Source organism: Salmo salar, chromosome ssa09 (genome assembly GCF_905237065.1).
Source record: "Salmo salar chromosome ssa09, Ssal_v3.1, whole genome shotgun sequence".
Classification (NCBI taxonomy): Eukaryota; Metazoa; Chordata; class Actinopteri; order Salmoniformes; family Salmonidae; genus Salmo; species Salmo salar.
The window spans coordinates 23,387,558-23,414,894 of record NC_059450.1 but is presented as its reverse complement, the minus strand read 5'-3'; the positions used below and the strand labels follow the sequence as shown (position 1 = coordinate 23,414,894).

At 43.5% G+C, this 27,337-nt stretch overlaps 2 protein-coding genes and 1 non-coding gene across 4 annotated transcripts; all 3 read left to right on the top strand.

Annotated features, from left to right (window-relative positions):
* The first annotated feature begins 160 nt into the window (after positions 1 to 160).
* On the top strand, positions 161 to 13,757 carry cfap99 (cilia and flagella associated protein 99). The gene is made up of 16 exons (XM_014210765.2): positions 161 to 434; positions 644 to 769; positions 5,895 to 6,039; positions 6,239 to 6,333; positions 7,031 to 7,143; positions 7,287 to 7,464; positions 10,906 to 10,986; positions 11,076 to 11,144; positions 11,264 to 11,350; positions 11,453 to 11,541; positions 11,737 to 11,941; positions 12,091 to 12,232; positions 12,424 to 12,575; positions 12,699 to 12,904; positions 12,998 to 13,187; positions 13,422 to 13,757. The coding sequence occupies exons 2-16, from the start codon at positions 656 to 658 to the stop codon at positions 13,542 to 13,544; spliced, it is 1,989 nt and encodes a 662-aa protein (XP_014066240.2). The 5' UTR covers positions 161 to 434; positions 644 to 655; the 3' UTR covers positions 13,545 to 13,757.
* On the top strand, positions 10,355 to 10,409 carry LOC123724158 (U7 small nuclear RNA). Its single transcript, XR_006756838.1, has one exon. It is a non-coding gene; the product is annotated as a U7 small nuclear RNA (small nuclear RNA).
* A 204-nt stretch (positions 13,758 to 13,961) lies between the features above and the next one.
* Positions 13,962 to 27,295, top strand: LOC106610992 (E3 ubiquitin-protein ligase RNF4). 2 transcript variants are annotated; one of them, XM_014210770.2, is made up of 9 exons: positions 13,962 to 14,227; positions 15,224 to 15,256; positions 15,370 to 15,484; positions 17,909 to 17,911; positions 25,995 to 26,089; positions 26,221 to 26,233; positions 26,332 to 26,461; positions 26,569 to 26,620; positions 26,741 to 27,295. In XM_014210770.2, exons 2-9 carry the CDS (start codon positions 15,248 to 15,250, stop codon positions 26,888 to 26,890), a joined length of 567 nt encoding a protein of 188 aa, XP_014066245.1. In that variant the 5' UTR covers positions 13,962 to 14,227; positions 15,224 to 15,247; the 3' UTR covers positions 26,891 to 27,295. The 2 variants fall into 2 exon arrangements, with proteins under 2 accessions (XP_014066245.1, XP_014066246.1); XM_014210771.2 differs by lacking the exon at positions 17,909 to 17,911.
* Positions 27,296 to 27,337: the final 42 nt, after the last annotated feature.

Sequence of the window (27,337 nt, the reverse complement as noted above, 5' to 3'; positions counted from 1 at the left end):
CTGGCAGTGATAACCCCACATAGATGTCCAAGTTACTTGGAAGCTATCAGAATCAACCAATCTACCAAAGAAACGAAGCAACTTTTTACTTGGAGGGGCCGACTTGCCGTGAACGCGGCATTTTGGCTTGCACTACGTCACTATGGTGTACGTCATCATTGTTGATTCTGTCAAGCGAAAATATATATTTTTTCTAAAATCTTGGTACATTATTTTTATTAAGTAGTTGGAACACATCACAAAAATGAACCTTTAATTGATGTCATAATGATGTTTGTCACAATGTGAAAATAATCATGTTGACCGCTGTTTTGTGTTACTTGGCAACGACCAAACATCGGAACTGATTACTATTCGGCAACAACTATTCGGCAACATTTTAGTCCTGCAAGGAATGCGTTGAGTTCTTTCAACATAGCTTTGCAACATCCATGGTAAGGGTCCAAGCACGGACACATTTTGCGTGTCAGAAAATGCCTCCATCATCACTGATACGTTTATTAATAACCAGTAGATTATCATCTATGTGTCTGTCGTCTGTCATTGTGGTCAGGTAGCTACCTCAATCCAGCTACCCACCACATTCATTGAGACGATTTTAATTTCCCCAATGTCACTCTGTCCCTACTTTGCTTATGGTCAGGTGTAGCAGAAGATGGCACAAGGCTATGCAACACTTATCAAGGAAGCCACTCTGCTCCTGGACAAGTTCAATGCAGAGAAACAGTGTGTGGAGGAATTTACAGAGGATGCTTCAAAGGCCATCGAGGTAACTGTACCTAAATGGAGTAGTGTGTATGTATGGATGTGATGGATTAATTAATTTCATGCCCTATTATAAGGCATAAAGTTATCACGTTTCAAGGTAAGACCCAGATGCAGACAATGTCAAGTTAACAGTTTAATAAGCCAACAGGGACAGGCAAAAGTCAGGTCAAGGACAATAATCCAGATAGGTGGGGCAAAGGTACTGGACGGCAGGCAGGAGTCAGTAATCCAGTTACGTGGGGCTAAGGTACAGGACGGCAGGCAGAAAAGGTCAAACAGGAACAATCATGACACAGGAACAGAGAGAAAACCGCTGGTAGGCTTGACGAAACAAAACGAACTGGCAACAGACAGAACACAGGTATAAATACACAGGGGTTAAGGGGGAAGATGGGCGACACCTGGAGGGGGGTGGAGACAATACCAAAGACAGGTGAAACAGATCAGGGTGTGACAGTAACCCCCCCTCTCCTACCTGGGGGCATACCTGGTTGACCCGGAAGTCGGCGTTGGAAATCTGCGATGAGGCCTGGTTCCAGGATGTACCTGGCGGGGGCCCAGCACCTCTCCTCCGGGCCATAACTCTACCAGTCAACCAGGTACTGGAAATCCCTGCCCCGAGGTCGAACCTTCTGGAGACGCCTCACTGTGTATGCCAGTTGGCCGTCGATGAGACAAGGGAGAGGGGTGGGCCTGGAAACAGGAGACAAAGGGCTGTGAGACATGGGTTTAACTCTGGACACATGAAAGGTTGGGTGTATGCAAAGGGTACAGGGCAACAGAAGACGAACAGCAGAGGGGCTAATCATTTTAGAGATGGAAAATGGGCCGGGGGGTGCGTGATTCCACCCGGAGGTTCTGATCCTGGGTGGATAACCATACCATCTGCCCGAGATGATACCGGGAAGCCGAGGTCCGATGGTGATCCACTTGTCGTCAATACCTGGAGGTGGTCTTGAGGAGGGCCGACCGGGCTCTCCTCCAGGTAGGACAACAGCAGCGGACAAACATCTGGGCAGAAGGTATGCTGATCTCTTCTTCCTGCTCGGTGAAGAGCTGGGGCTTATACCCCAGGGAACACTCAAATGGCGATAGGCCGTGGCAGAGCAGGGAAGGGTGTTGCGGCGTATTCCACCCACACAAGCTGCTGGCTCCAGGTGGTGGGGTGGTGACCAGGCAGCGCAGAGTAGTCTCAAGGTCTTGGTTGGCTCGCTCCGACTGGCCGTTGGACTGAAACCCAGAGGACAGGCTGGCCGACGACCCAATGAGGGTGCGGAACGCCTTCCAGAACGAGAACTGAGGCCCCCAATCGGAGACCATGTCCACGGGCAGACCATGGATCCGGAAGACGTGCTGCACCATGAGCTGGGCCATCTCCTGGGCTGAGGGTAGTTTGGGGAGAGGAAGGAAGTGGGCGGCTTTGGAAAACCGGTCGACCACAGTGAGTATGGCAGTGTTGCCTTCAGACAGGGGAGACCTGTGACAAAATTCAGGGATATGTGGGACCAGGAACGGTGAGGGACAGGCAGTGGTTGGATAAGACCAGCCGGAGCTTGCCTAGGAGTCTTGTTCTGAGCACAGACCGTGCAGGCAGAGACAAACGCGGCGACACCCGGAACCATAGTAGGCCACCAAAAGCGTTGTCGCACAAAGGCCAGGGAGCGACAGGAGCCCGGGTGGCAGGCAAGCCTGGAGGAATGGGCCCACTCCAGGACTGCGGAGCGGACATCGTCAGGCACAAACATCTGGTTATCTGGGTTTGACTGGGACTGCTGCGCCTCCCGGACCTGTTTCGCTATACCCCAGCTGAGTGCCGTCACCAGGCACGAGGTGGGAAGGATGGTCTCGGGCTCCGGGGGTGGTAACCGTGGGGCTATAGTGGCGAGACAGGGCATCCGGCTTGACGTTCTTGGACCCCGGCCGATAGAGGGAAAAGTTGAACCGGGTAAGCAGCCCATCTCGCTTGCCTGGAGTTGAGGTGCTTGGCGATGGGGAGATACTCCAGGTTTTTGTGGTCGGTCCACACATTGACGGATGTTCTGCCCCTTCCAGCCAGTGCCTCCATTCCTCCAACGCCATCGTCACTGCAAGAAACTCCCAATTCCCCACATCGTAGTTCCTCTCCATGCTGCTGAGAGAAGAAGGCGCAGGGATGCAGCTTAAGGTCCAGTGCAGAACGTTAGGACAGGACAGCCCCCACTCCGACATCCGAAGCATTCGCCTCCACCACAAACTGTCGGGAAGGGTCAGGATGAACCAAGATAGGAGCACTGGTGAAGGGGTGTTTGAGGTCCCGGTACGCCCGTTGAGCGGCAGAGGACCACGTGAATGGAACCTTGGTCGCGGTGAGTGCAGACAGGAGGGAAGCCAAGGTGCTGTAACTCCGGTTAAAGCGACGATAAAAGTTGGCAAACCCCAGGAAACGTTGCAGCTGCACCCTAGACGTAGGCTGAGGCCAATCCACCACCACTCTCACCTTCCCGGATCCATCTGGACACTCCCAGCAGAGATGATGTAACCCAGAAAGGGGATGGTGGAGCGATGGAACTCGCAATTCTCGGCCTTTACAAACAGTTGATTCTCCAGAAGGCGTTGAAGCACCTGCCGGACGTGGAGCACGTGTTCTTGGGGGGGAGCGGGAGAAGACGAGGATGTCATCAATGTAGACGAACCGGTTCAACATGTCACGGAGAACATAATTTACCAGAGCCTGGAACACAGCAGGGGCATTGGTGAGGCCAAAAGGCATGACCAGATACTCGTAGTGGCAGCTGGCCGTGTTGAAGGCGGTCTTCCACTCGTCTCACTCTCGTATCCACACCAGGTGGTAGGCGTTCCATAGATCCAGCTTGGAAAACACAGTGGCCCCCTGGAGCGGCTCGATAGCCAAGGAAATGAGTGGTAACGGGTAACGGTTCTTAACAATAATGTCATTTAGTCCCCGGTAGTCAAGGCACAGGGTCTTGTCCTTTTTCTCCACGAAGAAGAACCCTGCGTTGGCGGGAGGGGAAACGGATAAATCCTGCAGCTAGGGAGTCCCCAATGTAGGTCTCCATAGCCTTGGTCTCCGGTCCCGACAGACCTCCCTAGCACCACGCCGCCCCTGGGACAAGGTCAATCCCGCAGTCATAGGGTCGGTGAGGCGGAAGCGAAGTGGCCTGGGCCTTGCTGAACACCTCCCTGTTCAGCAAGGTACTCCGCGGGGATGGCGGAGAGGTCCAGGGCAACTTCCGTGCCCCCAGGAAGACGTCCTGGGGCAGGTTGCGCTGACTTCAGACAATGGGCGTAGCAGAACGGACCCCAGCCCATGATGGCACCCATAGACCAGTTGATGAGGAGATTGTGTGGCCGGAGCATCCCAAAACCACGGGAATCTGAGGAGAATTGATGAGCAGAAATTGAATAGTTTCGGTGTGATTCCCTGACACCCGTAGGTTGATGGGAGTGGTATGAGTGACCCGACCTATAGAGAGGCCATCTAGTGCTCTAACATCCATGGGAATGGAGAGGGGCTGAGGACCCGGAGAGATTTAGACTGGTTTCCCCACAGCAGAATGGCATGAAAAGGGGTGCGAGCAAGGGAAGCAGAAAAGTTCTCCATATGGCCCACCAGAGTACTCGCTCCTACCGGTGAGCCTGGTCTTTCTAAAGGACACAAGAGTCCCGCAATACAGACAACTCTTTGTGTTGATCCTGTGTTGCCATTCCACTAGCGACAGCCCAGCCTAGTTGACTCGGCCATCTTCTGCGACTCTCGGGGGAGGTCAGGAAGCGTCAGGTTCTCTCAGCAACGGGACTGTCGGAGACTTCCGGGATGACGCGGAGGGCAGGTGGAATCCCTGGACGTGCGAGCGAAGTCAAATTTCCTCCCCCTCCGTTGTTCATCGATGCGGATGGTCAACACGATGAGGGAATCAAGATCCGTAGGTAACTCCCGAGCGGCAAGCTCGTCCTTGACCTCCTGAGATGCCGTGCAGGAACATATCGAACAGCGCTTCCTGGTTCCAAGCACTCTCTCCACTGCCAACATGCGGAAATCCACTGCATTGTCTGCCACACTGCGGGAGCTCTGCCGAAGCTGGATTAGCTTCCTCGAGCTTCTCTCCCAGAGAACAGGGCATCAAAAACCGTCACCTCTCCTACGAACCCCTCCAAACTAACACATACGGTCGGCTGTTGTTCCCATACATCAGTAGCCCAGGTGAGAGCCCTCCCGGACATCAGCGTGATGAGGTAGGCCATCTTGGAGCAATCCGAGGGGAAGGAGGAGGGCTGAAGCTCGAAGACGAGGGCACACTGAGCTAGAAACGCCCGACAGATGCTCGGCTCTCCATTGAAATGTTCCAAGGGAGGTAAGCGGGGCTCCCGAGAAGGCAGAGTGACCGATGAGATGGCACTGCTGGCAGCTGTGTGGTTACGACCGTGGTAGGCTGCCTCCCAGACAACCCGCGGAATTGCTCCAGAAAAATGTCCGCCATGACCAGGCGTTGTTCAGCCAACGTTTGGACCCCTCCATAAGGCCACAAAGTAATTCCTTGTGCCTAACGATGGTGGCTCCTTGGGAGGAGATGGCGTTGCATAGCTGGCCCGGGTCTGCTGGGTCAGTCATGGCCAGTTCGTACTATCACGTTTCAAGGTAAGACCCAGATGCAGACAACGTCAAACTAACAACAGTTTAATAATCCAACAGGGGCAGGCAAAAGACAGGTCAAGGAAAGGCAGGGGTTAATAATCCAGATAGGTGGGGCAAAGGTACAGGACAGCAGGCAGGCTCAGGGCAGGCAGAAAAGGTAAAACCGGGAAAACTAGAGAACAGGAACAATCACGAGACATGACCAGAGGGAAAACCGCTGGTAGGCTTGACAAAACAAAACAAACTGGCAACAGACAAACAGAGACCACAGGTATAAATACACAGGGGATAATGGGGAAGATGGACGACACCTGGAGGGGGGTGGAGACAATCACAAAGACAGGTGAAACAAAAGCATGATTTTAAAGATAGGGAAAGGAGATCATTGATCCAATTAATGGTCAGACCAGAGCCATATACTGTATATCCATACCGTACTACCACTTTGGTATTACAAACATTTCAGATAACAGTTTGTCTTTCTTACCACCAGAACCTGGATGCCTTGGATAAGAAGTTTATACTGGATATCATTTCAGGATGCATTGAGCAAAAAAAGTTATTGGATGTTGTCATCAACGTCTTTTATGCTCAGAGTGGGAAATACTTACTGAAGGCTGATCGTAACCAGTTAGCCAGTAAGTTCATCACATCATTTCAAGCATATATTATTTTGAATAACTTCAGAATTCTACATAATGTTGATTTTGTTGTTTTAAATTTATGAATGAATAGGGATTCAATTGTAATGCTGGAGGAATGGGCGGGGGGCATTGCTTTCAAAAGCATGATCTGGCCATTTGTCTCTTCTATGTTTGCTATATTTGTGTTCCACAGTAATATGTTACTTCAGCATGTTCCTCATTGATGACCTTGGACTGGAGTGCTTCAGCAAGATTGTCAACTCTTTGGACATAAAAAAAATGCACAAAGTGAGAAACGTACATTTTCTGTGATCTAATGGCACTTAGGAAGTTAGGATGCAACAACAATGCAATTATTTCACAGTTTGGTTTAATGTTATGGCTCATGAAAGAAACAACTTTCTCTGCCAATCCAGTCACTCACCCTCATATAGAGGGGGTTATCTGTGTGGTAGTTTTTGGGTCATGAAGTTTGAGTGTCAAAAAATGTCAGCCTATTAAAGGCCCAGTGCAGTCAAAAACGTGATTTTTATATATATTTCCACACTATAAGGTTGGAATAATATTGTGAAAATTATGATAATACCCTTTTAGTGTAAGAGCTGTTTGAAAACACTGCCAGAAATATCAGTCTGTTTTGGTGGGATAAAGTTGTGGCCTGCGTGGTGACATCACCAGGCAGTAAATTAGCTAATAGAACAATAAGAAAGAGTTCCAAACCTCTCTGCCATTAACAGCTAGTTTTCCATTTCCCCAACCCTACTCACACCACTCCCTGACAAGCCTAGCAAAATTTGGGCTTGAGAAATTGCTGAGAAGCTATTTTTGTTTCTTTTTGACCATTTTAATTTAAAACAATACAGTAAGGTACTTAATTGTTACTCAGAAATGATTTGATATTGAGATAAAAACGGCTGCATTGGACCTTTAATGTAATGAAACCGTACTTGGACTGTGAATGACAGTATAAATCATGGTTTGGCAGTTCCTGAGTTTCTTCTTCAACATCACAAACCTCAGTACCTGGATCCAGGGGGAGTGGAGTCAGATCTATGATGCTGCCTATGTAGAGAGGAACTGGATTGCCCCGCTGCTAAGGTACGGCACTGTAAAGACATTTATGTTATACCTAAATACATTGAATCACCACTTATTCTGCATTGTTTTGTTGTTGTCTCTATGATGTGTTGTTGCTGTCTTGCTCTTTGCTTTTTCTAATAGTTACAGTTTTCACCCACTAGGTGGCGCCCTGAGATTGAGATTCTGATGGCTCAGCTTGCATCCAGAATGTCTAGAGGGAGTCAATTTAAAAAAGCCACCAAGAAAAACACTGAGCCCCACGAATTTTCACTAACCAAACCCAAAGCTCGCCCTCTCCCTGCACCTGAGCCCATCCCCCTGCAGGAGAAACACCAGCTGGTCAGTTTCAAGTTTCAGTTTTACAATAGGCTCCCACATGAAAAAATACCACAGTTTACTATAGAATACTACAGTATTTACAGAGAAAAAAAAATGTATGAAATGTATGCATTCACTACTGTAAGTCGCTCTGGATAAGAGCGTCTGCTAAATGACTAAAATGTAAAATGTTTACTATAAATGTATGTATAACGTAGAATACTATACTACACACTAGTATACCTCGATCATGTGTAGTACTTACTATAGAATGCTGTACTATATTGTAGAACACTATAGTAAATACTACAGTATTATCCAGAAAAATAAACTGTAGTAAATACTACAGTAATGTCCACAGAAACACTGCAGTCTGCAAAAGCACTACACTTTATTTAACTATTTATTTATATTTTTATTTAACCTTTATTTAACTAGGCAAGTCAGTTAAGAACACATTTTTATTTACAATGACGGCCTACCAAAAGGCAAAAGGCCTCCTGTGGGGATGGGGGGCTAGGATTAAAAATGTATTAAAATATAGGACAAAACACACATCACGGCAAGAGAGACAACACAACACTACATAAAGAGAGACCTAAGACAACAACATAGCATGGCAGCAACACATGACAACACAGCATGGTAGAAACAACATGGCAGCAGCACAACATGGTAGCAGCACAAAACATGGTAGAAACATTTTTTGGCACAGACCAGGGGCGAAAATCTGATATCAACTTTGGAGGGGACAATTACATTACATTTTCTCAAGAGCAATTCCTGAGGGGGACACCAAAAGTAGTGCTGTAACACATAGCCTACATTGTAATATGGTAAATGTATATTGAGGAACCAAAGAAATAAGGTGTTTGCCGTCCTCCTAACTACCGGTACCCAAAACTACACAACTAATCACAACAGCAATACCATTGCCTTTAACAAATCTTAGTTCAGTCACCAGTTTAAGTTGAGAGTGGGGGTATCCATGGCATTTTCCAATTATGTTCCTATTTTACAAGTCAAAAAAATTGAGAACCTTTCATAATGTTGCCAAACAAAGACTCAACAAACTTACCTGAGACTCCCTGTCTCTGCCAGTCTGTCCCTGCATATCTGTCCCCAACTCTGCTGTCTGTGTGCCATCTGTTGCCTGCTCTGCCTAATGACATCATTGTGAAACATTTCCATTAGAATTTCATTTCTTTCTTATGAACATTTTATCAACTAGTCTTTGAGATATTAGGCTACTAGGGTTCTTACTTTGCGTTTTGGTGTACTGAAAAATACTCTGATGTCCGTCTTTTATTTTTCTGCCATTTTTCTATCTGGCTGGCTACACACACACACACAGTGTGTAGGTTATTTACAGTAGAAGATGGGCTTCTATCATCTTATCTTTTATCATTCTATTTGGGCTTCGATCTAAAAGGTAGCTAGCAAATGTGAAACGGATTAAAATGACAAGAGTTGACAGCTGTATGAGTTCACCATTTACACAACATATGCTGCAACCTTTTGTAATTTTAATAGTTTGTTTCATATTGGCTGGCTTCCAACAATAGCTGAATTTGCAAAGCTAGCGAGCACCAATTCCGTTTCAGTGGTGTTTGCTATAATCTTTGCTACCCGGGTTAAATAAAGGTGAAATTAAATTTTTATTTTTTTTAAAGTTCCCTTGCGACAATTTAGCTTTTGCAACGAGACCATTAAATATATTTAAGACAATGGTAGAAGAGAGTGTAGTTCTGTTCAGTTTGGACTTCAGTTTATCGCTAACCTTATCGCAGGGACTTTGAAGCACTAACTTACATCATCTGCATGCTGATCTTGGAATAAATTGACGATAGCAAAGATTCCATCTTTGACGAGGCCACATAAATGGAATAGGTACTAGCTAGCTTAATAGTTAATATTTGTGCGCTAGCTCTGCATATTCAGCTAGTATGTGTGCGCGATTGACTGGATTAACCTCACTTCAGTTACGTTCATTGAGTGCCTTTCAGACAGTAGATACGACCCCTCTGTTACCTTGCCAACGAAGGAACTGGCAGTGGATCAAAACATTGTGAGGCAAAGGGTGGGGGGGTCACAATCTTTTGAAACTTAAAAACGCGCTATTAAGTGTCTATAATCAGCACAATTGCTTTCATTGCGTATTATTAATATTATTTAAATTACATAGTTATGTTTCAGTGATATATTGGGGGGGGGGAAATCATATTTTTCCAAGGATGGGGGGGTCGTGTCCCCCCCGTCCCCCCCGGGATTTCCACCCCTGGCACAGACAACAGCACAAGGGTCAAGAAGGTAGAGACAACAATACATCACGCAAAGCAGCCACAACTGTCAGTAAGAGTGTCCATGATTGAGTCTTTGAATGATGAGATTGAGATAAAACTGTCCAGTTTGAGTGTTTGTTTCAGCTCGTTCCGGTCACTAGCTGCAGCGAACTGAAAAGTTGAGCGACCCAGGGATGTGTGTGCTTTGGGGACCTTTAACAGAATGTGACTGGCAGAACAGGTGTACTGTAGTAAATACTACAGTATTTAATGTGCATATACCCTGCCCATTCCCCTCCCCCATATCCCAATTTGTGCCACCCATAAGCGAGAAACCTACATGCCAAGTATAGACCATATATTGTGTTCAATACAGAAAATACAATTTATTTTACATTTATTTAACTAGGCAAGTCAGTTAAGAACAAATTCTTATTTACAATGACGACCTAGGAACGGTGGGTTAACTGCCTTGTTCAGGGGCAGAACGACAGATTTTTAATGTGTCAGCTCAGGGATTCGATCGAGCAACCTTTCAGTTACTGGCCCAACGCCCACCCACTAGGCTACCTGCTGCCCCAGAAGAGCTGAACTATCTGTTCAGATCCCAGTCCTACCTACAGATTCTGGAAAATTTGCTCTTTTAGTATTTCTCCAGTAGGTTTCCTCAAGGAAAAAGCCCCCACTTCTATATTAAAGATATTAAAACAAAACCCCTATGGTAAATACTACAGTAATGTCTGCAAAAACACTACAGTAAATACTACAGTCTATTAAAGTCTGCAAAAACGCTACAGTAAAAACTACAGTATACTACAATCTGCAAAAAGTCTACATTAATTACTATAGTGTACACTACAGTTTTCTTTTACTGCAGTATTTATACTATAGTTAACTGTAAATACTATAGTATTCTACAGTAAATACTACAGTATTCACTCTACCACAAAAACACTACAGTGAATACTACAGTAAAGCCTGCAAAACACTACAGTGAAAACTATAGTATTTATGCCATAGTATACTACAGTATTTTTTTGTGTGCTGTACAATAGTGCTTTTTTTATTTGGAAACATTGAACTCTCAGGTCCAAAGTCAGAACCTTATTGACACAATATAGGTAGATAGGCTATTATATTTTTATAACCTTCATAGTGACAGTTGCTTTTTGTTTCATAGGTACCAACCAGCACCTACAGAGTTCCAAAAGAGAAGCAGGTCATGGAGGAGGTCAAACAGAGGAACCGTCAGAAGGCAGAGGTATGTTGTGTCTGGTATCTTATTTTGACACCTAGTTTTCTCCTGCACTCATACATGCAATAAACCCCGGTTTTCTTTTCCACCCACAGCAAGTTCTGTATAAGGCCAACACTCAACAGTTCAAGTGTGCAAACCCACAAAAGTCTGAGCGCACCAAGGTAGGTGTATTTTCCACGTAAGAGATTTTAAAATACATTTTCTTGCTTCAAGGTTTTTTTTCTTCTATATGGGTATCCTGTTTCCATCCATAAATCAGACTGTACTGTCTGATTTACAGAGAGTCATGTCCCAGATTGTACGAAGCCATGACGCCCAGCTCAAGTTTGATTCACTCCACACCTCTGGAACCCCAGCCACCCATAAGGTAGCTCTCACATGATACAGAAAGCATATACAGTAACTGACAGACACACTTGTCTATGTGCGTGTGTGTGTATACCCATGTGTATTTGTATATTTCCACCAGCCTAACAACCTGCCCATCAGGCTCAACACCACGGCCATCCTGCGGGAGGGGGCTCTGTATAACCGTCAGGTGGAGGAGGAATTACGCAGGTACGACACAATATAATCCCTGCATCTGTGCCTCCTATATCAGTTGTGCCACTATACTTCAGGAATTAATCACTATGCCGACTGTATAGTTGACATATTTGACATAGAAAACTATCTGCGCTAGTGGGACACTAATGACGGCAGCTAGAGTGGAGAGGTTTAATCATGTGTGCTGGGTGTGTTACGGTAACACAGGATGGAGCAACTTGTGGAGGGGGCGGGCGAGCCCTCCTCGTTCCTGCAGTGGCAGAAGGAGATGCGGGAGCGTGATCTCCAGGAACAGCTGGCCCAGGTGGAGCGTCGCCGTCTGGAGGGTCGCATCAGCTACGAGGAGGCTGCTCTCGCCCGCACCCGCATCATGGAGCGCAACCAGAAGACTGCACTGCTAAAGAAGGAAGAGGTGTGTGTTATTAGAATTAATTATTAATGTGTTCATAGTGTTATCCAGTTTTGGAATCATTGAATCGTTGAGAAAGGGTAATTGGCTATATTAAGTGTTCCTGTCTGTGTATCTTTGATGGAGCCTGTCCTGTTTATGATTGTTTGCAGACTGCCAAGCTGATGCAAAGATACGCAAACAAGCGGTTGCAGGAGGAGAAAGAGATGAGAGACCTGGTACAACAGGTGGCAGATGGACACAAAAACTCAAAAGCAGCTAAAGTGAAGTTGCAGGAGTTCAAACAGCAAATAGGTGACTAAACTATAGCATTACATCACCCCCTGTTCCCACATTTTTATTTATTTTATTTTACCTTTATTTAACTTGGGATGAGAAATGTACCCTTTCTCAATTACACCTGCTTTGGTGTTGTGGTGCAGCAGACAGTGCTTGGCGAATTGGGGTCTCATTTCTGTGTGCTTTTGTGTACGTTTGCATTCCAGTAAAGGAAGTGTCGGAGCAGAGTGGGGAACTCCTTCGTCAGGCCCTGGAGGAAGCACAGGCAGAGCTGAGCAGGAAGTTTGAGATTATCCGTCAGATCCGGGCCATTGAGTCTGTCCCCCTCATCAGGCACAAGTTTGTGGATGAAACAGAGGTGAGCAGGGGAATGGATCTTGCCAACATAATAGAGTATAAAGGCATTTTGCTGGGTTCTGTCAGGAGAAGGTTGACTTTTATGATGAACAATATACTGTATTCTGACCTCTCCCTGTCAAAGACAGCAGGACATGACCTGCTTGGGGAGATGTCCCTGACTGAGCTGCGGGAGCGTCTGGCCATGCTGAGGGATGCAGAGCAGAGAGAGCATCAGGACAGGAGGGGGCACATTCTGGAGGACAAGAAGAGCAGGGAGCAGCTTCTGCTGGAGCAGCTGGACACTATCGCCCTCCACAGGACAGCCCTGGGACAGGCTGCTGCACGCAGGTCAGAGCAACTAAGACACTCGCATGCCTGGCTTGCACACAGAAGGCATGTCTGAGATGTACAGTATCCTAATGTGCATATGGTGTGAGGCAGGCAGGAGGAGAAGAGAGCAAGGCGGGAGCTGCAGCAGGGAGTAGCTGAGGATGAGAGGGTGGTGGCTTTGCAGAGAAGGCTGGAGGAGAGGCAGCAGGAGCGCCAGAGGCTGAAGCAGCGCGAGAAAACCAAAGCCAAGATTAGTGAGCAATCTGCCACTCATGCCCTCAAGAGCTGGAATCACAGGAAGGTAAGCATAAACAAAAATATAAATATTCCAATCTGTGTTTGGATTTGCTAGAAGATGTTCAATAACCAGCTTATCACGCTCTCATCCCAATCGTGTGTGTGTGTGTGTGTGTGTGTGTGTGTGTGTGTGTGTGTGTGTGTGTGTGTGTGTGTGTGTGTGTGTGTGTGTGTGTGTGTGTGTGTGTGTGTGTGTGTGTGTGTGTGTGTGTGTGTGTGTGTGTGTGTGTGTGTGCAGCAAAAACTGGAGGAACAACACTGGGCAGATTTGGAGCAAAGATTGGAGCGTCAGGTCCAGCAGGAAGCTCCTAACACTCTCGCCCAGAAGAAAAATACTCAAGGCCTAGACATCAACCTCTGAATGTCATTCTCCTAGCATAAGGACCATATTGCATGTTTGCTCCAAGTCTTTGAGAAGCCCTAATTTCATATAACAAGTACAACATGCATTTTGTATTTACTTTGTTAAGGCTACTACTGCTACTCTTATCAAGAGGATGTCAGCATGTAAAGTTGAAAAAAAAAAGATTTTGTTGTGCTCTTATGCCACTGTATAATTCAAAGTGAACCCAAATCTTTGAAGTATGTGTTTTATTTCCTTACGTTTGATTTTATTTAGTTACATTGGAATGTAACTTGTATGTTCAAGAATACTCATGCATGGGTGAAAATGGGCGCATTCGAAATAGCAGCGAGTAGAGAGAGACTGACTGATCTACAAATCAAACCTCAATGTTATTTGTCGATCAGTCAGTCAGTCACAAATTACCCATGATACATCATTCCCGATTTTGATGCTCTTGTACGCGGTCATGTCTAGGGATGCCGCTAATGTCGACGCAAAACTTACATAGCCATTCGAGTCGCGTTTGGGAGAATTTTTGCATTTTAGTTTACTCTAATTATTTCAACCTGCTAACGTTACGTTAATTATCCTAACCTGCTATGAAAAGTCACTGCTGACAGCGAGCTACTCACATATGCACAGCAGCGATACTACTGCAGTTCATCCTCGTTTGAACCTGAAAGTACCTGTCAGAAAAGGTAACCAACCAACCAACATATACATTAGCTTATCTTTTTTTTATGTACGAATGTTAAAAGACTATTTCATACATGGCTGCTTTTTAAACTAATCAAATTAGCTAGTTAACGTTAGCTAATGGTTTGTCTGTTTTTCTTTTACTTCGCCAGCGAGGGGAAAATATAAACACGTCCGTTAGCTAGCTAGCAAACGTAGTTAGTAACAACAATTGATTAGTACGTTAACTAGCGAGCTTCCTTAACGTACTAATCAATTGTTACTAACTACGTTGATGGAAGATACAAGTAACTGCCAAAATAATGGAAACACCGAGTAAATGAGGGATACCAAAGTATATTGATTTCTTATTTAATTAAGCAATTAACATCCCACCATGCTTAGGGTCATGTATACAAATAACGTTTTATTGGTCGCATAACGTTACACATATTTAGCAGATGTTATTGCGGCTGTAGCAAAACACTTGCAGTAATATCTAACAATACACAAATCTACAAGTAAAATAATGGAAATAAGAAATATAGAAATATTTGCCCGAGCAATGTCGGTGCGGAGTATAAATATGTATGTGGTTGTGAGTGAGTATATGTGATGGGATGTAAAATGCTGGGCAAGCCATTATTTTCGCAATTTTTGGCTACCATACATGACAATGCCCCCATCCACAGGACTAGTGGTCACTGAATGATTTGATGAGCATGAAACGATGTAAACCGTATGCCATGGCCATTTCAGTCACCAGATCTCAACCGATTTGAACTTCAATAGAGTTCCAGACACTTGTAGATATGCCACGGTGCATTGAGGCTGTTCTGGCTCGTCGTGGCCCAACGCACGTTATGTTGGTGTTTATTTTATTTGGTCAGTTACCTGTAGTTTTAGCTACTTTAGTCATGTAGCTTGTAAATTCAAGTTCCATTATCTGCTATTATTGTTGCAGGAAGTATAGGCTGTCAATGTTGTTACATCGTCAGTGTCATTCATTTATTTTGCAGTGACAACAATACTTTCGTGACAACATGAGTGAGGTAAGTCTGTACTCCTTTCCTATTACTCAAACACCTCTTTCCTCTCCCTTTGTCTACTATTGTGTGTTTACACTCTTCTGTTGCTTGACTGTACCCTACCCATATGCGTCCAGGCTGAGCAAGATAGAATAGAGATCCCTGATACCAGATGCTCCAACAATACAAATGAAGGCACAGCAGACAGCAGCAACACTTCACTCCTTGAGACCATAGAGGTGCTGGAGAGCAGTGAGTAAAGGCCCATATACACTCCTCTCCATATGTATTTGGACAGTGAATCATTTTTTTTTTAAATACAGTACTAGTTAAAAGTTTGCACACAACTACTCATTCCAGGGTTTTTATTTTATTTTTACTATTTTCTACATTGTAGAATAATAGTGAAGACATCAAAACTATGAAATAACATATGGAATGGAATCATGTAGTAAGCAAAAAAATGTTTTAGATTCATCAAAGTAGCCACCCTTTGCCTTGATGGCAGCTTTGCACACTCTTGGCATTCTCTCAACCAGCTTCATGGGGAATGCTTTTGCAACCGTCTTGAAGGAGTTCCCACACTTGTTGGCTGCTTTTCCTTCACTCTGCGGTCCAACTCATCCCAAACCATCTCATTTGGGTTGAGGTCAGGTGATTTTGGAGGCCAGTTCATCTGATGCAGCACCATCACTCTCCTTATTGGTCAAATAGCCCATAAAGAGTGTGTTTTGGGTCATTGTTCTGTTGAAAAACAAGTGATAGTCCCACTAAGCGCAAACCAGATGAGATGGTGTATCGCTGCAGAATGCTGTGGCTTAAGTGAGCCTTGAATTCTAAGTATATCATTGACAGTGTCACCAGCCAAGCACCCCCACACCACCACCTCCATGCTTCCCGGTCGGAACTGCACATGCAGAGATCTGTTCACCTATTCAGTGTCTCACAAGGACACAGCGGTTGGAACCAAAAATCAAAAGTTTTCCACTCATGTCCATTGCTCGTGTTTCTTGGCCCAAGCAAGTCTCTTCTTATTGGTGTCCTTTTAGTAGTGTTTTATTTGCAGCAATTTGACCATGAAGGCCTGATTTCACACATTCTCCTCTGAACAGTTAATGTTGATGTGTCTGTTACTTGAACTCAAGCATTTATTTGGGCTGCAATTTCTGAGGCTGGTAACTCTAATGAACTTATCCTCTGCAGCAGAGGTAACTCAGGGTCTTCCTTTCATGTGGCAGTCCTCATGAGAGCCAGTTTCATCATAGCGCTTGATGGTTTTTGCAACTGCACTTGAAGAAAATTTCAAAGTTCTTGACATTTTCTGGATTTACTGAACTTCATGTCTTAAAGTAATGATGGACTGTCGTTTCTCTTTGCTTATTTGAGCTGCTCTTGCTAAAATATGAACTTGGTCTTTTACCAAATAGGGCTCTCTTCTGTATACCACCCCTACCTTGTCACAACACAAGTGATTGGCTCAAACGCATTAAGAAGGAAAGAAATTCCACAAATTAACTTTTAACAAGGCACACCTGCATTCCAGGTGACTACCTCATGAAGCTGATTGAGAGAATGCAAAGCTGTCATCAAGGCAAACGGTGGCTACTTTGAAGAATATGCTACATTATTCTATTCCATGTGTTATTTCATAGTTTTTATTTCTTCACTATTCTACAATGTAAAAAATAAAGAGAAGCCTTGAATGAGTAGGTGTGTCCAGACTTTTGACTGATACTGTATATATTCAAGCATTTTGGATTTTGAGATCAAATGTTTCATATGAGGTGACAGTACATAATGTCACCTTTTATATTTGAGAGTATGTTCTATGGGGTGAATTTAGTGCCAACAGAGATTTGAATTCCATAATTTTTCATTTATGCTCAAATTGAATTAATTAAACTTGTATTTCATGATTTGAAATTGAAGTAATGTTGAATTCTGTTTTCAAATTCAATATTTATATATTCAGTTTCAATATGGTAGATATTGCATTCATTGTAAGTATCAAGTTTACAAACTGTCATTTAAGTGACTCAAAGTTTCATGTATTCAACTTCTCAGATGCATTTGAAAGTATTTCACATTCTGTTACATTACAGCCTTATTCTAAAATGGATTAAATAAAACAATTTCCTCATCAATCTACACACAATACCCCATAACGACAAAGCGAAAACAGGTTTTTAGAATAAATAAATACCTTATTTACATAAGTTTTCAGACCCTTTACTGGGAGACTCGAAATTGAGCTCAGGTGCATCTTGTTTCCATTGATCATCCTTGAGATTTCTTCAACTTGATTGGAGTCCACCTGGAAAGGCAAACACCTGTCTATATAAAGGTCCCACAGTTGACAGTGCATGTCAGAGCAAAAACCAAGCCATGAAGTCGAAGGACTTGTCCGTAGAGCGCCGAGACAGGATTGTGTCGAGGCACAGATCTGGGGAAGGGTACCAAAAAATGTCTGCAGCATTGAAGGTCCCCAAGAAACCAGTGGCTTCCATCATTCTGAAATGGAAGAAGTTTGGAACCACCAAGACTCTTCCTAGAGCTGGCAGCCCAGCCAAACTGAGCAATCTGGGAGAAGGGTCTTGGTCAGGCAGGTTACCAAGAACCCGAGGGTCACTCTGATAGTGCTCCGGAGTTCCTCTGTAGACATGGAGAAACTTCCAGAAGGTCAACCATCTCTGCAGCACTCCACTAATCAGGCCTTTATGGTAGAGTGGCCAGACGGAAGCCACTCTTCAGTAAAAGGCACATGACAGCCCACTTGGAGTTTGCCTAAAGGCACCTGAAGGACTCTAACTATGAGAAACAAGATTCTCTGGTCTGATGAAACCAAGATTGAACTCTTTAGCCTGAATGCCAAGCGTCACGTCTGGAGGAAACCTGGCACCATCCCTACGGTGAAGCATGGTGGTGGCAGCAACATACTGTGGATGTTTTTCAGGGACTGGGAGACTAGTTAGGATCGAGGGTTTGAGCCAGGTCTCCTGCATGTCATGACTGTGCTAGTCCACCTAGCTAAAACCCATCGAGAGGAGCTCAGGAAGCAAGCAAGTCTTCATGTCTCCAGCAAGGCTACTCATTAAAAGAGCCACGTCGGTCACATTTCCCCCCCCCCACCCTTTGACCTTCTCATTGAAGAGACCCATCCAAGTCACATGACCCATGCCTAGGCTTTAGCTTAGCAGGCTAACACAGTCTTATCCTATGTAATGCCGTTTGGGTCTTTGCGTTTCAAAAAAGATGCACGTCAAATAACACTGATGCTTTTCATTTGACACATCAAATAACACAATTATATTATAGAATGTTGTGTGTGCTGAATTTGCACGTGAAAGCCAAGCGCCACAACTACGATCAGTAGCACTGTCAAAGCTGTACAAAAAAAAGTCTGCAAACAAGCATACACCGGCCACAAACGATATGTTTACAATACTGCGTTGGTAATAAGGCATTTTGTTCGACCGAATGGGTAAAATGTCTGAGAATTTGAAATAAGATCAGGATAAAAAAAGAAATTGCAAATATCTTTGATACAGATGTTACTAGAAACTTCTGGGTAGCTAGCTAACTTTAGCTTGGTAGCTAGCTAGCACCAATGCAGCCAGCCTGAAAACAATGACCAGTAGAAACTGCAGTCATTTTCACTATTCTTAGCAATGATTTCAAATCAAATTTTATTTGTCACATGCGCCGAATACAAGTGTAGACTTGTTAGGAATCCTTGTATGTATTAGCTAGGTAGCCACTTGTTGTTCGCCTATTGCAATTGAACTTCAGTTCATGAAAATAACTAACCAGCTACTTAACCCTGTTGCCGAAAGCTAACGTTATAAGCAGCCAGCTAGCTTCATCTGGAGACTTGACTGGACCGGGTTATTTGTTGTGAAGCTAGCCACAATAAGAATTAGCGGTTCGCTGTCAAAATAAAAGTACCTACCGTAATTTCCGGACTATTAAGCTCACCTGAATATAAGCCGCACCCACTGAATTAAAAAAATATATATATTATTTTGAACATAAATAAGCCGCACATGTCTATAAGCCGCAGGTGCCTACCGGTACATTGAAACAAATGAACTTTACACAGGCTTTAACAAAACACGGCTTGTAACAAAAATAAATAGGCTTTAACGAAACACGGCTTGTAACAAAAAATAAAACATTTGCAGTAAGCTTCAGTTGTCTTTTTGCACTGAGTCAATTCCTCACGCTGCTGTTTCCAACGTCTTATCATCGACTCATTAAGACCAAGCTCCCGTGCAGCAGCTCTATTTCCTTTTCCAACAGCCAGATCAATCGCCTTCAACTTGAAAGCGGCATCATATGCATTTCTCCGTGTCTTTGCCATGATGAGGGTGACAAAATGACTACCGTAATAAGTTTGAGAGTGCTCGATTTAATCTAAACCGTAAACAAAAAAGTTGTTTGACCTTAACCCGTTCAGCAATTTCATTGGTCTAATGAAAGCTTCATGCCGCCAAAAAACTGAGCACGTCACAGAATGTGTTTTTTTTGGAGGAAAAAAAATTGAAAGCGGGAAAAATCCATATATTAGCTGCGTCATTGTTTTAAGCCGCGAGGTTCAAAGCGTGAGAAAAAAGTTGCGGTTTATAGTCCGGAATTTACGGTATTTGAAAGTGACGCAGAAGGTTACAATTGGTGGAATCGTGCCATATTTAGACTAGATAATGTGGAGCAATGAAATGGGGTATCAGTCTACTCGGTGACACCCACAGAACACAACTGAAGAGTTTACGCAAATATTAACATTGTAGCTGTTATCGTGGGATTGTGACTGTGTGATATCACCTCCCCAGTCAGCCTATTGTGCGTATTGACATTCATTTTGCGCTGTACAATTTAACCTAAGGATTGGGGATCAATGAAATGGAGTATCAGTCTACTCAGTACCCAAGTGCTTTTTTTCCCAACTTCCTCCTCAGTTATCAGCAGTGGTGTAAAGTATTTAAGTAAAAAATACTTTAAAGTACTACTTAAATAGTTTTTTGGTGTGTCTGTACTTTACTATTTATATTTTTGACAATTTTTACTTCACTACATTCCTAATGAAAATAATGTACTTTTTACTCCATACATTTTCGCTGACACCAAAAAGTACTCGTTACATTTTGAATGCTTAGCAGGACAGGAAAATGGTCCAATTCACACACAAGCGAACATCCCTGGCCATCCCTACTGCCTTCTATCTGGCAGACTCACTAAACACAAGTGCTTCGTTTGTAAATTGTTGGAGTGTGCCCCTGGCTATCCGTTAAGAAAATAGTGCCGTCTGGTTTGCTAAATATAATGAATGAAATAATTTTTACTTTTGATACTTTAGTATATTTTTGCAATTACATTTACTTTTGATAGCTTCACACAGATGGGTTCGACCACCATTAATCAAATAACTTTCTTTATAAATTAGGGGTATTTTAGATGACACCTAGCTAGATAGTTAGCTAGCTAATTATAGCTACTGAAATAGATTGTCGTTTTGCTATGTTTTTGGGGAAGAACATTGTTTGCATACATCAGCTAGCTAGCTTTTTTTTATGACCAGCACTGTCCAGACAGAGCTTGGGGAAGGGCAGGTGCGCAGGACACAACTTTACCAGCATCATAGCATACTTATCGATGAATCATTGTGACATATGCAATACGAGTGATGGTGTTATCAATGTGTAATAACTACATAAAAAAATATATGAACGTGTTAAAATTAAATTGACGTGCAGTCATGATTGGTCAACAAGCTTATTTGATTCGTTAGTGTTATTTGACGTATCTTTTTTTGACACGCAAAGACCCAAACAGCGTTCTACACTGCTCAAAAAAATAAAGGGAACACTTAAACAATACAATGTAACTCCAAGTCAATCACACTTCTGTGAAATCAAACTGTCCACTTAGGAAGCAACACTGATTGACAATAAATTTCACATGCTGTTGTGCAAATGGAATAGACAACAGGTGGAAATTATAGGCAATTAGCAAGACACCCCCAATAAAGGAGTGGTTCTGCAGGTGGGGACCAGAGACCACTTCTCAGTTCCTATGCTTCCTGGCTGATGTTTTGGTCACTTTTGAATGCTGGCGGTGCTTTCACTCTAGTGGTAGCATGAGACAGAGTCTACAACCCACACAAGTGGCTCAGGTAGTGCAGCTCATCCAGGATGGCACATCAATGCGAGCTGTGGCTAGAAGGTTTGCTGTGTCTATCACCGTAGTGTCCAGAGGATGGAGGCGCTACCAGGAGACAGGCCAGTACATCAGGAGACGTTGAGGAGGCCGTAGGAGGGCAACAACCCAGCAGCAGGACCGCTACCTCCGCCTTTGTGCAAGGAGGAGCAGGAGAAGCACTGCCAGAGCCCTGCAAAATGACCTCCAGCAGGCCACAAATGTGCATGTGTCTGCTCAAACGGTCAGAAACAGACTCCATGAGGGTGGTATGAGGGCCCGACGTCCACAGGTGGGGGTTGTGCTTACAGCCCAACACCGTGCAGGACGTTTGGCATTTGCCAGAGAACACCAAGATTGGCAAATTCGCCACTGGCGCCCTGTGCTTTCACAGATGAAAGCAGGTTCACACTGAGCACGTGACAGACGTGACAGAGTCTGGAGACGCCGTGGAGAACGTTCTGCTGCCTGCAACATCCTCCAGCATGACCGGTTTGGTGGTGGGTCAGTCATGGTGTGGGGTGACATTTCTTTTGGGGGCCACACAGCCCTCCATGTGCTCGCCAGAGGTAGCCTGACTGCCATTAGGTACCGAGATGAGATCCTCAGACCCCTTGTGAGACCATATGCTGGTGCGGTTTGCCCTGGGTTCCTCCTAATGCAAGACAATGCTAGACCTCATGTGGCTGGAGTGTGTCAGCAGTTCCTGCAAGAGGAAGGCATTGATGCTATGGACTGGCCCGCCCGTTCCCCAGACCTGAATCCAATTGAGCACATCTGGGACATCATGTCTCGCTCCATCCACCAACGCCACGTTGCACCACAGACTGTCCAGGAGTTGGCGGATGCTTTAGTCCAGGTCTGGGAGGAGATCCCTCAGGAGACCATCCGCTACCTCATCAGGAGCATGCTGAGGCGTTGTAGGGAGGTCATACAGGCACGTGGAGGCCACACACACGACTGAACCTCATTTTGACTTGTTTTAAGGACATTACATCAAAGTTGGATCAGCCTGTAGTGTGGTTTTCCACTTTAATTTTGAGTGTGACTCCAAATCCAGACCTCCATGGGTTGATAAATTGGATTTTATTTTTGTGTGATTTGTTGTCAGCACATTCAACTATGTAAAGAAAAAAGTATTTAATAAGATTATTTATTTCATTCAGATCTAGGATGTGTTGTTTAAGTGTTCCCTTTATTTTTTTGAGCAGTATATATTAACCCAGTCAGTCACGTTACCCTTATAATTACTAACTTTGCCAAAGACTTGAAACTATGCCTTCAGGTTGCTCATCACATAAGCATGGATCACCAAACCACGCTCTTTTGATGAGTAACCTTGCTGGATCGTGAAGATTTGTATTAGTGTAGCAGATAGATCTGTGAAAGTCGCTTTTTAGACAAGTGTTGCCCCTTATGCAATTGAAGAAAGCCTTTTTTAATAGTGAAATAGGCTGGAATGCTTCAGGAGGGCGGTCACGTGTGTTTGAGGCATAAATCCTAAGTTTGAGTCTGTCCTTTACAATGGTGCCACTGGACTCGGCTCTACAGTTGCGCTCAGCTCAACCACTGGAGTTGTTGGGGGGTGAATGTCGCAGATGGGGATCTGTGAAACTCAACCATCAGCCTGAAGTGTTGTTCCTTGCGCAATTGAATAAGGCTTTTTTTCAATAGTGCGGTGGGTTAGAGTCCAGGGCATACAATACATTTTTGGTCCACCAGCCACTGTGGCAGGTAGATTTAGAAATCTACCAGCCAAAATAGTTCAAAATTACACCAAAACTCAAGTCTGAGCATTCTTTGTAATGTTTCTAAAACAGTACATCTATTACTATGGTATATTGAATAATTACATTTTTTGTGACCTGAGTCTTAACTAAAATATCACAGATGAGACAAATGTTCATCTGCCCCTTATAAGGGCAGGAGGTTACTGTCGTTGTGCGACTCAAGTCATGTTTGTGCCTGTGAGATTGTCTGACTTGTAGAAGCATGGTCTTCTCTTCCCTAGCAGTTTGCATAGTTCCTTTGACTTTGCAATTCATTTACCTGCTATGAAGCACAACGGCGGAAGTACTTTGAAAACAGCTACTGCAGCATTTATCTTACTATAAATGTGATCATACTTTTTTTTATTGAGAAATGCCCTGGTTGGAATCCTTAGGAGGGCGGTCACGTGTTTCCAAGGCAGAGATCCTGAATTCAATTCTCGATATGAGCTGAATGAGGGGGAAGCGGTACTCTATAAGCAAGCAGCTTGTCGTCCTTTACATAAACTTCCTGAACTTAACCCTATAGGCTTTAGCTAAGTGGGCTAACAGTCTTGTGACATGCAAGAGACCTGGTTCGAACCCAGTCAGCCACAAGATTTAAATAGGGAGTGGAAAGGTTATCCTAAGAAGGGCTGTGACAGGGCTTTTCAACTATACTGAACAAAAATATAAATGCAACAGGTTAAGTGTTGGTCCCATGTTTCATGAGCTGAAATAAAAGATCCCAGAAATGTTCCATACGCACAAAATTTCGCTCAAATTTTGTGAACTAATTTGTTTACGTCCCTGTTAGTGAGCATTGATCCTTTGCCAAGATAATCCATCCACCTGACATGTGTGGCAAATCAAAAAGGTGATTAAACAGCATGATCATTACACAGGTGCACCTTGTGCTGAGGACAATAAAAGGCCACTCTTAAATGCACAGTTAACACAATGCCACAGATCTCTTATTTTGAGGGTGCACACAATTGGCATGCTGACTGCAGGACTGTCCACCAGAGCTGTTGCCAGAGAATTGAATGTTAATTTCTCTACCATAAGCTTTCGTTTTAGAGAATTTGTCAGTATGTCCAACCGCAGACCACGTGTAACCACACCAGTCAAGGACCTCCACACCCGGCTTCTTCACCTGCGACATCATCTGAGACGGGCCACCCGGACAGCTCATAAATCGGAGGAGTATTTCTGTCTGTAATAAAGCTATTTTTTTGGAGGAAAAACTCATTCTGATTGGCTGGGCCTGGCTCTCCAGTGGGTGGGCCTATGCCCTCCCAGGCCCACCCACGGCTGCGCCCCTGCCCAGTCATGTGAAATCGATTTAGATTAGGGCCTAATTCCTTATTTTTAATTGACTGATTTCCTTAAATTAACTGTAACTCAGTAAAATCTTTAATTGTTGCATTTCTATTTCTGTTCAGTCTATATTCTTGGAGGCCAATTATTTTTTTATTTTTTTTGTGACACTCCCTTCTAACGTCCTGCACGGCCTGTGATCATCATTGAGGGGAAACAGAAGGTATGTCCATGTTCGAGTCTTCACTTTCAGGAATGTGGTCATAATAGCTTATTACCAAAACAGTAAAAACACTAGTGCCAAATTCATAGAAAGAAAATTAATGCAATATGCCACATTGGCTTCAGAAACCGCCAGAAGCTTCTGTTTACCACAGAGTTAGTTTGATCTGTTCTCCGCTACCTTTCCTGGCTGGCAAATTACCAGGATTTTGTCTATGGTTTTGAATCTGTATTTATAGAACTGAATTTGAAAATCGGAATGCATCTGAGAAGTTGAATGTATTAAACTTTGATAAACTTAAATGATAGTTTGTAAACTTGGTAGACAGTGAATGCAATATCTACCATATTGCATTTTAATATTAAATTCAATGCAAAATTCATTTCTGTTTCAAATCATGAAATACAAGTTCAATTTCTGAATTCAATTATTCAATTAGTGCATTACAAATTCAAACATAAATGAAATATCCTAATACAAATTCTAAACTATGGAATTCAAATACAATTTCTGTTGGCACAATTTTCATACATATGATTTACCGTTTTTAGAAATGAAAGCACTATGTCCCTCCATTTGAGGAAGTCGTATATATTTGGGCAAATTCACTTATAATGTATTGATGTAGTCAAAAGTTAAGTATTTGAACCCATATTCCTTGTACTCAATGACTGTCAAGCTTGTGACTCTACAAACTCTTTGGATGCATTTGCAGTTTTTGGTTCTGTTTCAGATTATGCTTTGCCCAATTGGAACTGAATGGGGAATAGTTTTGGAGTCACTTTTATTGTAAATAAGAATTGAAGATGTTTCTGAACACTCCTACTTTAATATAGATGCTACTGTGATTACTCATTATTCATGATTATCTGTAATCATGGTGGCATCCACATTAATGTGGAAGTGTTCAGAAACGTATTGTTATTTACAATGCAATTTACTCCAAAATGACACACTACATTATTCACCATTCAATTCCTATTGAGCACAACATAATCCAAAACACACCCAAAATAAACTGCAAATTCATCCAACAAAGTGCTTTCATTTCTAAACGGTGAACAGATGCGTATGAAAATACCCTCAAATAAAAGGTGGCATTGTACCTCATATGAAATATATTATATAAATATATTGTATCATATTTGATCTCAAATTCAGAATGCTGGCGTATAGAGCCAAATTAAAAGTTTAGGTGTCACTGTTCAGATAAATACAGTGGCGTATACCAATAGGCTTTTTTTGTCTGTGTATGTCTGTCTCTCTGACCCTTTGACAGGTGATCCCTTGGTTGCAGAAGAGGAAATGGTTGATTTGACCTATCAGGTTTTTACATCTTTTGTGGACCTCACCAACAACAATGACTCAATAGTGGTGAGTGCAAATCTGCAAGTAGCCAATCGCATTTAATTGTCACATTTCACATGGAGTATGTGTGATTTTTAATATTCTCTTTTGCTGTTTCATATTGACTTAATTTCCCTGGTCTTTGTCGTCCATTGCAGGTTGTAGATGAAGGTGAGTTTTTTTTCTCTGAATATCATCATCATTTAGAAATGTGATTTATATGTTGAGTTGAGGCTAGTGTTGAATGCCTTTTGTGGGTCCAAAACGAGGTCCAAAGCGAAGACGTGACTGGGAAAGTTACGTGCTGAGCAGTGATGAAGAGGAGGCAGCTGTTATTGTTCCTGACAGTCCAGCGACAGCACCCCTCTCCACTGCCCCTGAGTCCATCAGCAACGCCAGGTGAGACCGATCAGACCACCCTGCTTACCTTACTATAACCTGGACGATTGTGACTGTAGCTCCACTCTAAAGGTATGGTTAAAATGCATGGATTCTGTTGTTCACAGATCAACCCCAAAAACAATCAGTTGTCCCATCTGTATGGACACGTTTGGAGAGGTAAGTCAGACTTTCACTTTTCCCTTGATGTTAAGGCTCTGGAAATCAGAGTATAACTGGCTGTTGTGTGAAGCATTAATTGTGTGCACCTTGTAAACAAGCTTCTGCCACACCCCTCAGATAATTGATGGTGGGAGAACGCTTGTCTCCTCCCAGTGTGGTCACCTGTTCTGCAACACATGCATACATGACTCACTTGCCAAATCACAGACGTGCCCAACCTGCAGGAAGAAACTGAATCATCAGCAGTATCATCAAATTTACATCTAATCTGTGTTCCTCTTAAACATATTCCGATTGTTGGAGCTTTTTGCACATTGCTTGATGGTTTGGTTCTATGTTCTTTGTTTATTTATGGTTTAATGGTCTTGTCATTTATATCTTAAATTTGCATAAATGGGATTTTTTTTTTACTGGGCACATGCGGGTTTAACACATTTGAGGGAGGAGAATGTAACCAATCAATCATACACGTCATTGTACGATTGCCTCACTGTATATTGTGTACAACGTTTTCATGTACGTTTTTTTTAATAGTTGTAACTGTGTGTTATGCCTGTTTAGACCATCTAGACTACATTTCACTGGTGTGACCCAAAGCATTCTTGAGAGCTCAAAGAAACTCAACTATTGTTTGTTCATATGTATTGTTTATAAATAAATAATTAAAGTATTTGTTTTTAGCCCTTTCTGTGTGCTAAAAAAAAAACACACAAA